The sequence below is a fragment of the Rhinopithecus roxellana genome, chromosome 19 (assembly GCF_007565055.1).
Source record: "Rhinopithecus roxellana isolate Shanxi Qingling chromosome 19, ASM756505v1, whole genome shotgun sequence".
NCBI classification, from domain to species: domain Eukaryota; kingdom Metazoa; phylum Chordata; class Mammalia; order Primates; family Cercopithecidae; genus Rhinopithecus; species Rhinopithecus roxellana.
The window spans coordinates 76,065,820-76,081,207 of record NC_044567.1 but is presented as its reverse complement, the minus strand read 5'-3'; the positions used below and the strand labels follow the sequence as shown (position 1 = coordinate 76,081,207).

Genomic DNA, 15,388 nt, shown 5'->3' with positions numbered 1-15,388 from the left:
TCTTCAAAATGGCAAAAAATAATTAAAAAGCCAAAAAGAGCAGAGAATTGTTCCAGATTAAAAGACTAAAGAGACATTGGGCCTTGACTGAATCATTCATCCAAATGTATAGCCAAAAAGACATCTTGGGAACCATTGGGTTGGAATCTGCTCTGCGTATTAGAAAATAGGATGGAATGATTAAATTTTCTTAGGTAAAATAATGGTATTGTGGCGTTGCAGGAGAACGTCTATTTTGATAGGAGATGCCCGCTGAAGTATTTAGGGGTAAAGTATCTTGAAGTGTGGTCACTTTGAAAATGTTCAGAAAAAGACTGTGTATAAAAAGAGAAAGCAAATTGCCAAGGTAAAGAATAAAGGGTGTGATTCGTATTATTCTTTCAACTTCTCCGTAGATTTTGAACTTTTCAAAATAAAGTTGAAAACAGTTCTAGAAAGGTATCTATTGCTGCAATGTATTGTTAAGTAAAACAGTATAAATGGTACAATTCCTTTTTTTTTTTTTTTTTTTTTTTTGAGACGGAGTTTTGCCCTGTTGCCCAGGCTGGAGTGCAATGGCACGATCTGGCTCACTACAACCTCTGCCTCCCAGGTTCAAGCGATTTCCTACCTCAGCCTTCCAAGTAGCTGGACTACAGGTGCCCATGCCACCATGCCTGGCTAATTTTTTGTATCTTTAGTAGAGACAGGCTTTCACCATGTTGGCCAGGCTGGTCTCAAACTCCTGACCAAGTGATCCACCCACCTCCACTTCCCAAAGTACTGGGATTACAGGCATGAGCCACCACGCCTGGCCCATATGAATGGTACAATTCTATCTTAGGATAATGTTAGCTGCTGTAACAAAGGGACCAAGAATGCAGTGGTCAAACAATAAGATAAAAGTGTATCTCTTGCACACGTGACAGTCCTGGTGAGATGTACAGATCAGCAGGCAGCACTTCTCAGACCTTCAGGGACTCAGGCTGATGCTGGTTCTGCCGTCTTCAACATATGACTTTCAAAGTTGTTGCTCTCCAGCTGACAGGAAGTGACAGGCATAGGTGCAGCGCCAGAGATTTTCTCTGTGGAGGCTGCACACATTGCTTCTGCTCACACTCCCCTGGGTGAGACCTTCTTCCTGAGTTGCGGTGGGGCAGTAGGTGCAGGGGCTGAACAATTCAGTTCAAGATGGGCAACCACACATCCCAACTTCAACTCTTAGCAATTTAGAAGAGATTTCGGTAGAAAGGGAGTAGCGTCCATCAGTCATTAAAAAGTGTCTAGGCCGGGCGCGGTGGCTCAAGCCTGTAATCCCAGCACTTTGGGAGGCCGAGGCGGGTGGATCACGAGGTCAGGAGATCGAGACCCTCCTGGCTAACACGGTGAAACCCCGTCTCTACTAAAAATACAAAATAAAACTAGCCGGGCGCGGTGGCGGGCGCCTGTAGTCCCAGCTACTGGGAGGCTGAGGCAGGAGAATGGCGGGAACCCGGGAGGCGGAGCTTGCAGTGAGCCCAGATCGCGCCACTGCACTCCAGCCTGGGAGAGACAGCGAGACTCCGTCTCAAAAAAAAAAAAGTGTCTAAAAGAATACAGGGCCGGGCATTACAGGTGGTTCCCACCTGTAATCCCAGCACTTTGGGAGGCCGAAGCAGGCAGATCACTTGAGGTCAGGAGTTGAAGACCAGTCTGGCCAACATGGCAAAACTCCATCTCTACTAAAAATATAAAAATTAGCCAGGCGTGGCGGCACATGCCTGTAATTCCAGCTACTTGGGAGGCTGAGGCAGGAGAATCACTTGAACCTGGGAGGTGGAGGTTGCAATGAGCCGAGATCACACCACTGCACTCCAGCCTGGACAGTATAGCAAGATTCTGTCTCAAAAAAAAGGAATACAGACCAACCAATTCAAAGCTTTTATTTCAAGGTTATTTGGTTTTTGAATGTTTTAATATCTTTATGCTTGTCTTTGTTTTTCCATTCTGAGCATGCATTTCTTTTGTAATAAAGAATTATGCTTTACAAAAATAAACCATTGAAACCACAAAGAGATTATTTCACTGGCAAATTTGCAGAATGTTTTGTTTTCTCTCTCTAAAAGAAACATATACCTTAATCGTAAATACTACTTTAAGCATTCTCCTACTCAGAAACCTTCAGTGGGACCCCACTCTCTATCACATTTGCTTGAATCTCAGGGCTCCCCACAATCTGGCCCACACCCTCCTCCTCACCCCATGCTCAAGCCACCCGCCTGGCTTTTTAGTAGAAACAGGGTTTCTCCATGTTGGTCAGGCTGGTCTTGAACTCCCACCTCAAGTGATCTGCATGCCTCAGCCCCCCAAAGTGCTGGGATTACAGGCATGAGCCACCGTGCCCGGCCCCAATTATTTATTTATTTATTTTGAGACAGGGTCTTGTGTCCCCCAGGCTGGAGTGCAGTGGCACAATCACAGCTCACTGCAGCCTCAACCTCCCAGGCTCGGGCAATCCTCCCGCCTCAGCCTCCTGAGTAGCTGGGACTACGAGTGCATACCACCACTCCTGGCTAATTTTTTAAATTTTTTGTAGAGACAAGGTTGCACTATGTTGCCCAGGCTGGTCTTAAACTCCTGGGCTCAAGTGCCTCAGCCTCCCACCGTGCTGGGATTACAGGCGTGAGCCGCCATGCCTGGCTGCATTCCAGTTTTTTAAATCTATCAATTTCCTTTCCATATACTGCTTCCTTTTTGTCTTTGCACCACACAGAATCCTGCTCCTGCTACAGCCAGATAATGCTACACACAGGTATCCCTAGTATTTGGAAGCGGGGAAAATGTGTGGTCACCAACCATGTAAACTGAACAGTGATTTCTGCAGCACACAAGGGATTGCCTGGCATCATAAGAAGTACCTAGCACGTCCTGCTTGCCATGTCAGTAACTTGCAGTGCGAAGTTTCACTCAGTGGCCATTCCATAGTGGGCTGAATAGTAATCGCAAAGCAAGTAGACCCACATGGCTCTCCTTCAGAGGGCACCCCCCAGTGATGGAATGTTATGAAGACTTAAATCACCGAGGCCACTCTCCAGCCAGGGCCACAGGCTGGGTCGTTTCAACTTGCTGGCCTGAAAATCCGGGAGAAGTCTACAGGCAGGAGGGTGTTCTCTGTGGAACTCGATGGTAGACAGGTGCCTATGATATTTAGGCAATCTAGCAGCCCAGCTGACTCCAAAAAGCATCTTTTTTTTTTTTTTTTTTTTTTTTTTTTTTTTTTTTTTTGAGACAGAGTCCTGTTCTGTTGTCCAGGCTGCTGGAGGGCAGTGGCACAATCTCGGCTCACTACAACCTCTGCCTCCCAGGTTCAAGCAATTCTCGTGCCTCAGCTTCCCAAGTAGCTGGAATTACAGGCACGTGCCACTACACACGGCTAATTCTTTTTGTATTTTCAGTAGAGACGGGGCTTCACCATGTTGGCCAGGCTGGTCTCAAACTCCTGACCTCAAGTGATCCGCCTGCCTTGGCCTCCCAAAGTGCTTGGATTACAAGCGTGAGCCACTGCACCCGGCCTCCAAAAAGCGTCTTCAGACAAAATGGAGACCAAGGGCATGTAGTGCCTAGTCTTACCCAGCTCCGCCTGGCAGCCACGTCTTCAGATGGGGCAGACAGATGAGAGTCAGCAGCAGTTTGATTCAGGTGGGTGGTACCTGAGTCCAGAAAGACCAAAAAGCCTACTGATCCTCGTTCTTTATTGTCCAAGCTTACAATTCTGGCACACTCAAAATTGTCCTGAACCCGCAGGAGGGATTTTGCTGCTGTAAGAGTTTTTTTCTGGACAAGAGAAAGTTTTGCCTGCTTTGTGCTACAACAGCACTTTGTGCAGAACATATTTTATATTTCATGACTATGTAAAGGTAACCATCCTATCCAGAATGCTATTTATACAAGCTGCCCTCAATTCCCTAAGGCAGTTTTTGTGTTTGAGGCACAATTTGAGTGTGGGCTTTGGGAACAGTGCTCTGAAGGTTCTCGTTGGCCCACACAGTCCCTTGATCGACCTTCCCATGTTGTCACTGTTTAAAGGTTGAGGTTCACTGCCTTGACCACACTCTTTTATAATCTCACGAGACCAACTTCATTTCAAATATACTCAACACAGTCTGGCGCCAGCTTGACAGTACTCTGCCTTTTCCCTCCCGTCCACAGTAAGCTGTGCCCTGCACTATATCATAGATCCACTCAGCTCAGCCTCCATCACACGACTCACGGCAAAGATGGGTTTGGTACACATCAATCAGAATTCAGTAGCACCTCTCAGGGAAGGACAGAAATGGCATATCAGTTAAGAACCAGTTTCCCGGTTCTTGGAAAGGAGCCATCAGGCAACAGTTGGAAAATAACTTGAAGTCTTTTCTGTCCCCAACTGCCTTAGTCTACTTGCTCTTCGGGTCATCTCTGTTCATTGTCGCCTTATCATTTCAGACACCATATTGTTAGGTCCTAGTTGTTAAGAATCGAATCATTCTCACGTTCCCGAGGAGATACATCCCCCTTCCCAACCCATGCGTCTTCACCTTCCAGGACGTCTAACTTGAACCATGATGTCATTACCTCACTGCCCAATGCTGCTTACCCAGTTAAGTTCCTTCTCTTCTCGGTGTGGGCCTTTCTGTGAACTTTTGAAAGAGCGTAGCGCTGGGCAAAGTGATAGCTCTACTTTATTAGGCATGAGGCCAGTAGAGCAAGTCCAAGATCTTTAGAAAACCTTAAGTACAAAAATGACTATTCTCAGAACAATACTGATTAATTTTGTCAACTTATTTTAGTTAACATGGCTTTGCTAGAACTTTCATCAAATTCTCAGTAGAGAATGTAAAGTATACTCAAGTATCACGTAGGTTGGGTTTTGTTTTATTTTGGCTTTTTGTTTTTAATGTCATGGGCTTTGATTTTTAAAGATAGAGCTGGTTTTTGTCCCCCAGAGGAATAGCAGTGTGCTATTGTCTCCACCTCCAAGTGACATTTCAACTTGGGGACACATAAGGAAGCAATGAAAATTGTAATTATTTTTCAAAATTACAAGAGGAAAAGATGCAATTAAAAAATCAACTTTAAAATTAATATTTTAATTATTATTGTTTATCTCTAATGTTGTCAAATATTTGCCATTCGGTCTGAAAAACCATTGCACCATATTTTCTTAAAACTAGATAAATTTCAACTGGCCATTTATAAGATTGTTATACTATCCTAGATTATATTCCCTGGAGAAGAAACCAAGAGTCCGGTGTGGAACTAACCCACGTCTCCATTCATACTCTTCTGGAATAGGTGAAATCCAATAGGATTTTTCATTGGGGACTTTAGCTTTGGTTTCAACCATAGGTAGTAAATGTTTAGTAGTTAGCTAGTTAATTTTTTAAATGGCTGAACATGAATTAATGGCTAATCATAAAAGCCAATATTTACATGGCGCTTACTGGGTTACATGTATATGGCGCTGTTCTAAGTGCTGTGTGTACATACATATATATGTAATCCTCACAAAACCACCAAAAGGTAGATACTATTGTTCACCAGTGAAATCTGAGATCCAGAGAAATGAACAAACCCGATAATCACACAATTACTATGTGCAAGAGCTAGGATTCACTCCCATGGAGCCGGGCTCCAGGGCCTTAAATACCATGCTTTAGTGCAGAATGATTTACTACAACTTCTCCCACTCAAGGATGATCCTTGGGTTTTCATCAAAGAGGATAGGCCGGGCGCGGTGGCTCACACCTGTAATCCCAGCATTTTAGGAGGCCAAGGCAGGCGGCTTCCCTGAGCTCAGGAGTTTGAGACCAGCCTGGGCAACATGGTGAAACCCTGTCTCTACTAAAATATAAAAAAATTAGCCAGGCATGGCGGTGTGTGCCTGTAGTCCCAGCTACTCAGGAGGCTGAGGCCGGAGAATTGCTTGAACCGGGGAGGCAGAGGTTGCAGTGAGCCAAGATCACGCTACTGCACTCCAGCCTAGGCGACAGAGCAAGACTCTGTCTCCAAAAAAAAAAAAAAAAAAGAAAAGAAAAAGAAAGGAAGAAAGACCAAAAGGTGGACATGATATATTTAAGATTTCTCAATGAGGCAAGCAGGAAAAAAGTCCTTTAACACATTCGTAAGTATTACACTTCTTGCCATTGTGCCTTCAGTTTACAACCGATAGAACACCGACTTCTAGCTGCAATTTCTAGACTCTTAATGGTTACCATCTAGAAATAAGGTTGATTGAACCAGAGAAGGATGTACTCACAATGTAGGCTCACAATCCCGCAGGTAACAGGATGGTTTAATTGGCCAAGCTTTCACCTCTTCAGTGCACTAAAGGCTTGAGGTTTAATGAATGGGTGGAGGAAGGATAAACTTGGCTTAACAGCCCAACCAATAAAGGTCTCCTCCCTATTCACCACAGCCTGGGGCAAGCCAAGAATTCCGGCCCAGCTGGGGGTAATGGAGATGGATCCGCTAAGAGGAGCTGAGCGGACACCTGCTGCTGATGCTGCTGACACAGGTGTTGGTCATCCTCGCCTGGGGCATTTTTCCTGCCTTTCTACTGGCTGGAAAGAAAGGGCTGACTCGCAGGGCCCGAGCTGATTGTGTTGGGCAGTTTGTGGAGGAAATTCTGTCCCCTATTCATTGATGCTCTTCTTGGGACACAATTCCAGGACTGTGACTTCCAGGACCCAAATACAATGACAGTCTTAGGTGTCATACTTAAAATGTGCCCACATTTTCTTTTCTGAGAATAAAGAACCTGTCATGTTCAGAAATGACCTAATGTTTTGGCCAGGCATGGTGGCTCACGCCTGTAATCCCAGAACTTTGAGAGACCGAGACAGGTTGATCACCTAAGGTCAGGAGTTTGAGACCAGCCTGGCCAACATGACAAAACCCTGTCCCTACTAAAAATATGAAAATTAGCCGGGCATGATGGTGGGTGCCTGTAATCCCAGCTACTCGGGAGACTGAGGCAGGAGAATTGCTTGAACCCGGAAGGCGGAGGTTGCAGTGAGCCTAAATGGTACCACTGCACTCCAGCCTGGGCGATAAGAGTGAAACTTTGTCTCAAAAAAAAAAAAAAAAAAGAAAAAAGAAAAGAAAAAAGAAATGACCTAATGTTTCATCTTTGACATTTCAGAATAATTTGCAAGGATTTCGATTAAATAGCAAAATCGAAAAGGAAAGGGGAGAACAATCAGTTTGTTGTGTCTTGTGCTTCTCTGGTCACTTTATCTGAGGGTAATCTATTTTCTGAAATTGTGGAGAGAAACAAGAATTGTTTGTTTGAAGGCTGTATCCAAACTCTCAATTTAAAAGCATGATTCATCATCTTGGAGGATCATGATCTGTCCACCTGTAGATTTATGTAGACATCTTTACAGAAGACTGACAAGTAGAGGACTTTTTTAGAATTTAGTTTGTCTTACATCACATCCAATAATTCAAAGCCACTCAGAGTATTTTCCTGAGTCAGGAGCCTGTGAAATGACAGTGCCACAACTGACAGGGAGAACGGTGAGCAAGATCAATACAAATTGCAAGAGTTGGGGAGGTACCAGGGACGTTAATTTAGCATTCTATGTCTGCAAAAGACCACATTTTTCAGAGGACTTTCCGACACTGGACTAATGTACAATGTAGGAGAGAGCTTAGTGACCCCACCCCCGGCGACCCCCCAGGGTCGGGGAAGGGGGAACCTAGTGATTTGTTTCTTGCGGAATGGATAGCCTAGCAAGTCATACCAACACCAGGACCTAAAGCCATCAGGCTGTACTTAAATCACCTTTAAGACCGGGTTTCTGATATTTATATTGTTTTCATCCTTTCTTTGTGCAACAGCCAAGTATAAAGCTGTTCCATGCCTGGATAATTTTTATTGTGTTGGCATGGCTGTGTTGAGATATTCTGACACAACAGGAATCATGATTTGTCCACGCATAGATGTATACTGACTTCTTTATAGAAGAGTGACAAGGAGGGGACTTTTTAAAGATTAGTCTGTCTCATGTTGCACCCAATAACACAGAGTATTGAAACTGAGGTCTGATTTAATCGGCCTCTGCCACACTCTCTACATTTCCTTTTCATTGTCAAGTGTATGATTAACATAAGGAACTTTTTTTTTCTAGCCTATCTCCAAAGTAGTTCAAATACCAATGCGAAGTTTAAAAGCACTGATTTTTTTCTCCTGCTTTCATATGTAGCTTTTAACATGTGCTATTTATCGGTCATCAGATTACTTAAGGGTCAGAAATGCATTCTTTTCATTATGTTCCACAAAACACACTCATAGAAAAATGCATTCTTTCATAATGTTCTACAAAACAGACTCATTAATTCTGCCGTTATTTCTAAGTTGCTCTGCCCAGTCCATCTGAATCTCTCTGGTGAACGGGCGTGTTGACCCTGGCAGAAGAGTCTAGGATTATTGCTGGAGAGGGTCACTGCATTTCCCTCATTTCTGTTTCCTCTGCCTAACAAAGGTGACCTACTTGGCCACTGATACTCAGACGTATTTCATTTTTGGTAGAGTTCTAGTGAAGAGGATCCTCTAACTGAACCAAGGTCATCTACCAAAATATCTGCGTTTAAGTGTGACTCCAAACTTCCAGCGATTGACCAAACATCAGTCAAGCAGAAACATAAAAGTACCATGACTGCAAGGAAAGCAGAGAAAGCGGACCCCAGCGAACCGTCTCCAGGTGAGTGGCTGGCTTATTGAAATTCATCAGATCTAAAATCCCAGTATTAAAAATAACAACAGGCCGAGCGTGGTGGCTCACACCTGAAATCCCAGCACTTGTGTGAGGCTGAGGCCAGCAGATCACTTGAGGTCAGGAATTTGAGACCAGCCTGGCCTACATGGCGAAACTCTGTCTCTACTAAAAATACAAAAATTAACCAGGTGTGGTGATGCACGCCTGTAATCCCAGCTACTCGGGAGACTGAGGCAGGAGAATCACTTGAACCTGGGAGGCGGAGGTTGCAGTGAGCCAAGATGGCACCACTGCACTCCAGCCTGGGCAACAGAGCAAGACTCTGCCTCAAAAATAAATAAATATAACAACAACAATCAAATAGATGGTATTGGTTAAACCTAATGTTTTCTGAATGGCTATTTCAGGTTGTGAAAGGCCAGTGATCCTATGCAAACGGTAACATTAATTTCAGAGTAGAATATAAATTGGTCAAGGAGGCGTGAATCATGCAATGTAACTTTCTCCACTGCCCACATTTTCTGCCCAGTCATTTGTGTGGCTTCCGCCTACAGCTGCTGCCTTTTCATCTTCTTCGCCCTTCTTGGGGATAAAGGCATTTGGCCCCAGGTATCAAGTTTTATGGCTCAAGCAAGAGCATAAAGAGAAGCTTTCAAATACATCTGAATAGCATAATTTATAGCCAAGAGAGAAAGTAATAAAGTTTTCCTGTTCTGGGTTTGTCCTCTCTGAGAGAAAAGGTGCTTGATAAATCCTCCTTTCGGTGCAATTTGGAAAAATAGTCACTCTTTAGGTGCCTTAGAGCAAAGATCAGTCTTCTACTTGGGGCGGGGGTGATTTAATAGTTTCCAGAAAGGGGCTAAAATTCACTGAAAATTTGATGTCTCTCGGGCTCATCTCCATCAAAGACAACCGCTCTAAGACAAACTTGATTCCTCCAGGAACTGAGGTTTAAGTTGGAGTAACTAGGCAGAAGGGTCTAAGTTGAGTGGAAAGGATTCAGGCTAACTGCTGAAGAATTCGTCAATAGCGTGCAATTCATTAAAATCCAAATCACAGCTACTTTCCAATCCTAAATAGCTTCTGCCGTGCAACCACCCGTCCAGTTAAGTCTTCATGCATTTTTAGAACATGGCAGCTTTCACTCAGATTAACCGCCCACATTTTATTGCTTTAATGAAGTCAAAACCAGATTGACTTCTGAAATGATGTTCTCTCAGGCAAAGCCCCAACTCTTGCTTCTTATTTAATCAGGGGAAAGTATCATCACGGTTAATTTCTCATTTTAAAGACTTCTGGTAGGAATTAGGCTTTAATTCAGCTGTCTAAGGTTGAAACAGAGCAGGTAAGGTCATTCCACCAATATTTCAAAATACAAGTTGTAATTTATTGAATTGAGGATGTTTTTAATGGCAAAAGTTTGAATTTCAGGGTTTTTTGTTTGTTTTTGTTGAGATGGAGTCTTGCTCTGTTGCCCAGGCTGGAGTGCAGTGGCATGATCTCGGCTCACTGCAACCACCACCTCCCAGGTTCAAGCGATTTCCGGGTAATTTTTGTATTTTTAGTAGAGACAGGGTTTTACCATGTTGGCCAGGCTGGTCTCAAACTCCTGATCTCAAGGATCCGCCCGCCTCTGCCTCCCAAATTGCTAGGATTACAAGCGTGAGGCACCGCGCCTGGCCTGAATTTAAGTTTAAATAATGCAACTCCATTTATGCAATATAATATTTAGCCCTCTTGCTAAAATCAGGTGGTTGTTTGCATAGTGTGCTTTGTCATCGTGGAGAAAAATCATTAAAAGGAACCATTTAGATCCACCCAATGCTTTAGTTTGTCTAATTAACACAGATGTTCTTCAGACTGAGCAAACCCTATATGGAACTTACAGCACTGACAAAAAGGGAGAATTAATTCACTTAACATTCTTTAAAACATCACATGTGAAGAATTACCAGACTGAAAAACACCAGGTTTCAGTGACAGAGCCAGGTTGGCAGAAAGATATCTATTTCATCAAATGAGGGATGTTACTTGTAGTAAAAGCCTCTACAAATCGCCAGCTTCATCACTGCGTTATGGCCCTAGACCACATCCAAGACCCATGCAGCCGTGAGGAGGGCTGTGGCCTGGCTGTCCCCAAGCAGAGCCATCCTAGTGATGGATGGCAGGTGCTGCAGAAGTGGAATAAGTTGTGCAGCAATCTGGCTAAAAACAAAGCATCGATGTGTTAAGATCCATCCATTTAACATGTGTAGACTCACCCTCTGGGCTCCCTAATTAGCATAGCGAAATGAGAACCGAGACTTGGCAAGGATTTCACCTGAGTCCGTTCAGGAAAAGTTGAGCTCGGTAGCCGTCGTGATGTAGACAGTTTTCTGCTGTTAACAGAAAAATAGGATTTGGTACCTGAATTAGCTGGACACATTGATCCAATTCACTAGTGAAATTCACAGTTCCTTGCTTTTCTCTCTAGAGAGATATTTCTCTAAAGCGTTTTGGGGGTGATACAAAGTTGGCAGTAAGTCATCAAAACTTCTCCCATGTCAGACCTGAGACTCTGTATGAAACTGAGGCATCAAACACAGTGAAATTCCTTTGCAACATCTGCCTAATAGGCTACAGAAGTGGAATCTGGTATAACTTCCTGTGTTATACCAGACTTTTACTGAATAAAATAGTACAGCTGGGGAACATGGCTTGACTGCAAATCTATGTAATGATAATCCATATGATCAAAAAGGGGTTTTTCTTTGTGTGTAATCTGCCATCTAGAACCTCCAAAACGACTAAGTAAAATATAGGAACTATCAATGCTCTCTACCAATACATTTGTAACGGAGAAGCCATCAGATTGCTCTTCATCCTGTTAAAAGGAATTCACGCATTTAAATTAAGTTTGTGTTGTCCATGAAACTGCTTCTGGACAAGTGACTTGTGGTGTTCCTTGTTATCTCTCTCCATGCAGTGGCACATGCAGTTTATGGGCAAGTGTTTTGGAGTCAAAATGTTTGCATTTGCATCTGGGCCCCATTTATTTGCTGTCTATCTTTGGCCAAATAAAGTATGTCTGTGCCTCAGTTTCCTCATCTGTACAATGGGGAGAAACAGATCCTGCCTGCTGAGATTGCTGTGAGAACTCAGTGATAAAACATACGTCCAGCCTTTAACACAGTCCCTGCCGCTGCAGCCAATTAATTATCACATTATTATTCCTAGTACATGAGAGCAGCAGGTAATGGGGAGAACGGACTAGAAAAGTTTGTTTTCTTTGTCTTAAGAGTGTCCTCCTAAAACATCTTTTTTTCTTTACAAAAATCAGAGTTGTATTTTATTGATTGTATTTGATTGATTGATTATTGAGGTGGGGTCTCACTGTGTTGCCCAGGCCGAAGTGTACTGGTGCAATCATAGGTCACTGCAACCTCAAACTCCTGGGCTCCAGTGATCCTCTGACCCCAGCCTTCCAAGTAGCTGTCACTATAGGCACACGCCACTATGCCTGGCGAATTTTTTACTCTTTTTGTTTTTGTTTTGTTTTGTCGTCGTTGTTGTTTTGAGACAGAGTTTCGCTCTTCTTGCCCGGCGGGAGTGCAGTGTCACGATCTCAGCTCATGGCAACCTCCGCCTCCCGGGTTCAAGCGATTCTCCTGTCTCAGCCTCCCGAGTAGCTGGGACTAGAGACATGTACCACCATGCCCCGCTAATTTTGTATTTTTAGTAGAGACGGGGTTTCTCCATGTGGGTCAGGCTGATCTTGAACTCCCGACCTCAGGTGATCTAACCGCCTTGGCCTCCCAAAGTACTGGGGTTACAGGCGTGAGCCACCGCGCCTGGCCATTTTTTTACTTTTTATGGAGACAAGGTCTTGCTTTGTTGCCCAGGCTGGTCTTGAACGCCTGGGCTCAAGTGATCCTCCAATCTTGGCCTCCCAAAATGCTAGGATTACAGACATGAGCCACAGCACCCAGCCCAGAGTTGTATTTTTTAGACTCTTTAACATAAATGCAGGTACAAATACTTTTACAACACTCTGAGTTTCAAAAACACTCTTGAGTTTCAAAGCAAAATGCCAAATGGAAAAAGATGAAGAATCAGACACCATTCACCAAGCCAGAGATAGGCTCTATCTCCAGAAAGACATGGAAAATTCAGGCAGTGAGTCAAGACCTGGCTGGGTCTCACGCGCAATCAGCTCAGAAATCCCACATCCTGGACACTGGTATAGGGTAAGGTATGAGCCTAGCGGAGTTACACGTTCTTAGTTACATGTTCAGAATTGTATATATATCCTTGAGACCCAGAACAGCTAGCAGGCCCAGCGAGTGCAGGGACACAGGGACATTTGGGGAATTGTGTTGGCCTCCAAGGCCTGCATGCTCTCAAGACCTCTCCCAGCCCCACCCGGAGTTGGAGAGGAGCCGCCTGTCCTTTCCAGGACATGGAGGGGCATCCAAAGGCCACTGTGCTGTGGGGTTCTGGCACCTGGAATCCTAACGAGCTCCCTACCCTGGGGCCAGACGTGTGGGAAGTGAGCGTCCCCTCTCCTGCCCTCTGCTCTCACCTGGAGCTTGGGCATGGTCCCCCGAGTTATGTGCCAGGAAGACAGATCTGGATGGAGTCCTGTGAACCTGCTTCCAAAATCTTGCCCTTTAAAGCAAAGCCAAGTGTTCTGAAATTATCCTCACTTATTATTTAATGCAATGTTAGTCATGACTGCATTCAGATTTGCAGGAGTAACAAGACTTTTCAGCCGCAGATGGATTATTGTGAGGACAGGTTCTTGCAAAACTAAGAAAAAGCAGTACATTCAGATGTTAAAAGACAAACATCTAAAATAACTGTGGTCTCTTTTGGATTGGGAAATATTTATTTGAAGAGCAGCCTGAAAGAGAAATTTGAGGGCAGACCCTAAATCCTCATAATTCACCTTGCAAATCAATTCTTCTGAAGGTTTTCTCTGAAAGGCCAAGATGAATGGTTTTTGTGGCAAGTCCAACTGGTGTCCAGCAACTTTCCAAGCTATCTGCCAAGTTAGAAACAAAACAAAACGATTTAAGTGGATGCTCCCAGTTTTTTTGGTTTTTTGTTGTTTTTGTTTTTTTTTTTTTGAGGCGGAGTCTTGCTCTGTCGCCCAGGCTGGAGTGCAGTGGCCGGATCTCAGCTCACTGCAAGCTCCGCCTCCCGTGTTCCCACCATTCTCCTGCCTCAGCCTCCCAAGTAGCTGGGACTACAGGCGCCTGCCACCTCGCCCGGCTAGTTTTTTGTATTTTTAGTAGAGACGGGGTTTCACTGTGTTCGCCAGGATGGTCTCTATCTTCTGACCTTGTGATCCGCCCATCTCGGCCTCCCAAAGTGCTGGGATTACAGGCTTGAGCCACCACGCCCGGCCTGATGCTCCCAGTTTTTAATAGAGAATCGTAATTATCAGTCCAGTTATGATACACGCTGTCAAGACGGGGGCTCAGGGTTGTCGCAGAGCCCAGAATGAAGTCCCAGCTCCAAATCCTGGTGCTATCATTTTATAACCCCATAAATGTGAGCAGGCAACTTCTCTGAACTCAGTTTCCTCATCAGTAAAATGGAAATCCTTGCCAGTCTCACCAGGCAGGTAGGTGGGTGGAAACCCTAGATGTAGACCAGGCTTTAGGCAAAGGTTAATCCCCAAGCCTTCCTCTGCTTATGAACCCTGCTCCCAACACCGCCAACTGCTCCAGGGCTAGTGTCTCCATACGAATGCTGCTTGACCAAAGACACTTGCATTTGAGATGTAAGAGTGGTTAGAATTTGGTCAGGCTCAGTGGCTCATGCCTGTAATCCCAGCACTTTGGGAGGCCAAGGCAAGCAGATCACCTGAGGTTGGGAGTTTGAAACCAGCCTGGCCAACATGGGAAAGCCTCGTCTCTACTAAAAATACAACAATTAGCTGGGTGTGGTGACGTGCGCCTGTAATCCCAGCTACTCAGGAAGCTGAGGTACGAGAATCGCTTGAACCCGGGAGCAAGAGGTTGCAGTGAGCCGAGATTGTGCCACTGCGCTCCAGCCTGGGCAACAGAGTGAGACTGTGTCTCGACAACAACAACAACAAAAAAAGTGGTTATCATTTGATTGTTAAAAATTTTAACGATCTGATCATCAGTGAAGTCATCCGTTTATCCAGTACCTATGGGGATGTTAGCAAATACATTCAACTGTCCCCACCATCCCAGGATGCATGATACCAGGGCAAACTGGTGTACTCATCCATCACTCATTCATTCAGCACTTCATTTATACATGGTTACCTGCCGGGTAATGGGGAACCAGAATACAAAACACACAGGGCATGCCCTCCAGGGCTCCCAGCCTGGTGGGCGAGCAGGATTCCAGTAAGGGCAGATAGTGCAGTACATGCCCTAACCAAGGTAAGTTCTAAGAGCTTGTGGGCAGGGCCAGGTGGAGTGAAAATCCTGAAGGACAGGGGTTTAACCAGGTGAAGAGGGCAAGAAAGATGTGCCTGGCAGCAGGTACTGAGTGTGCAAAGGCACGGAGAGGGAGCCAGGAAGACAGGGAGAGACAGACATCAAGGAGCTACAAATAATCTAGGGCCTTGTGCTCCAAGTGTCCCCAGGCAAGTAGCAGAAACCATCATCTGAGAGCTTCTTAGAAATGCAGAACCTCAGGCCCCAATC

General features: G+C 44.7%; 1 protein-coding gene across 4 annotated transcripts in view; it reads left to right on the top strand.

Moving 5' to 3' along the window:
- MARCHF10 (membrane associated ring-CH-type finger 10) overlaps positions 1–15,388 on the top strand; it is a 116,311-nt gene that overhangs the window by 46,757 nt on the left and 54,166 nt on the right. For all 4 annotated transcript variants that reach the window (XM_010380076.2, XM_010380075.2, XM_010380074.2 and 1 more), the window contains one exon: positions 8,534–8,705. In XM_010380076.2, coding sequence (XP_010378378.2) covers positions 8,534–8,705 — 172 coding nt within the window. The remainder of the gene's footprint in view (positions 1–8,533; positions 8,706–15,388) is intronic.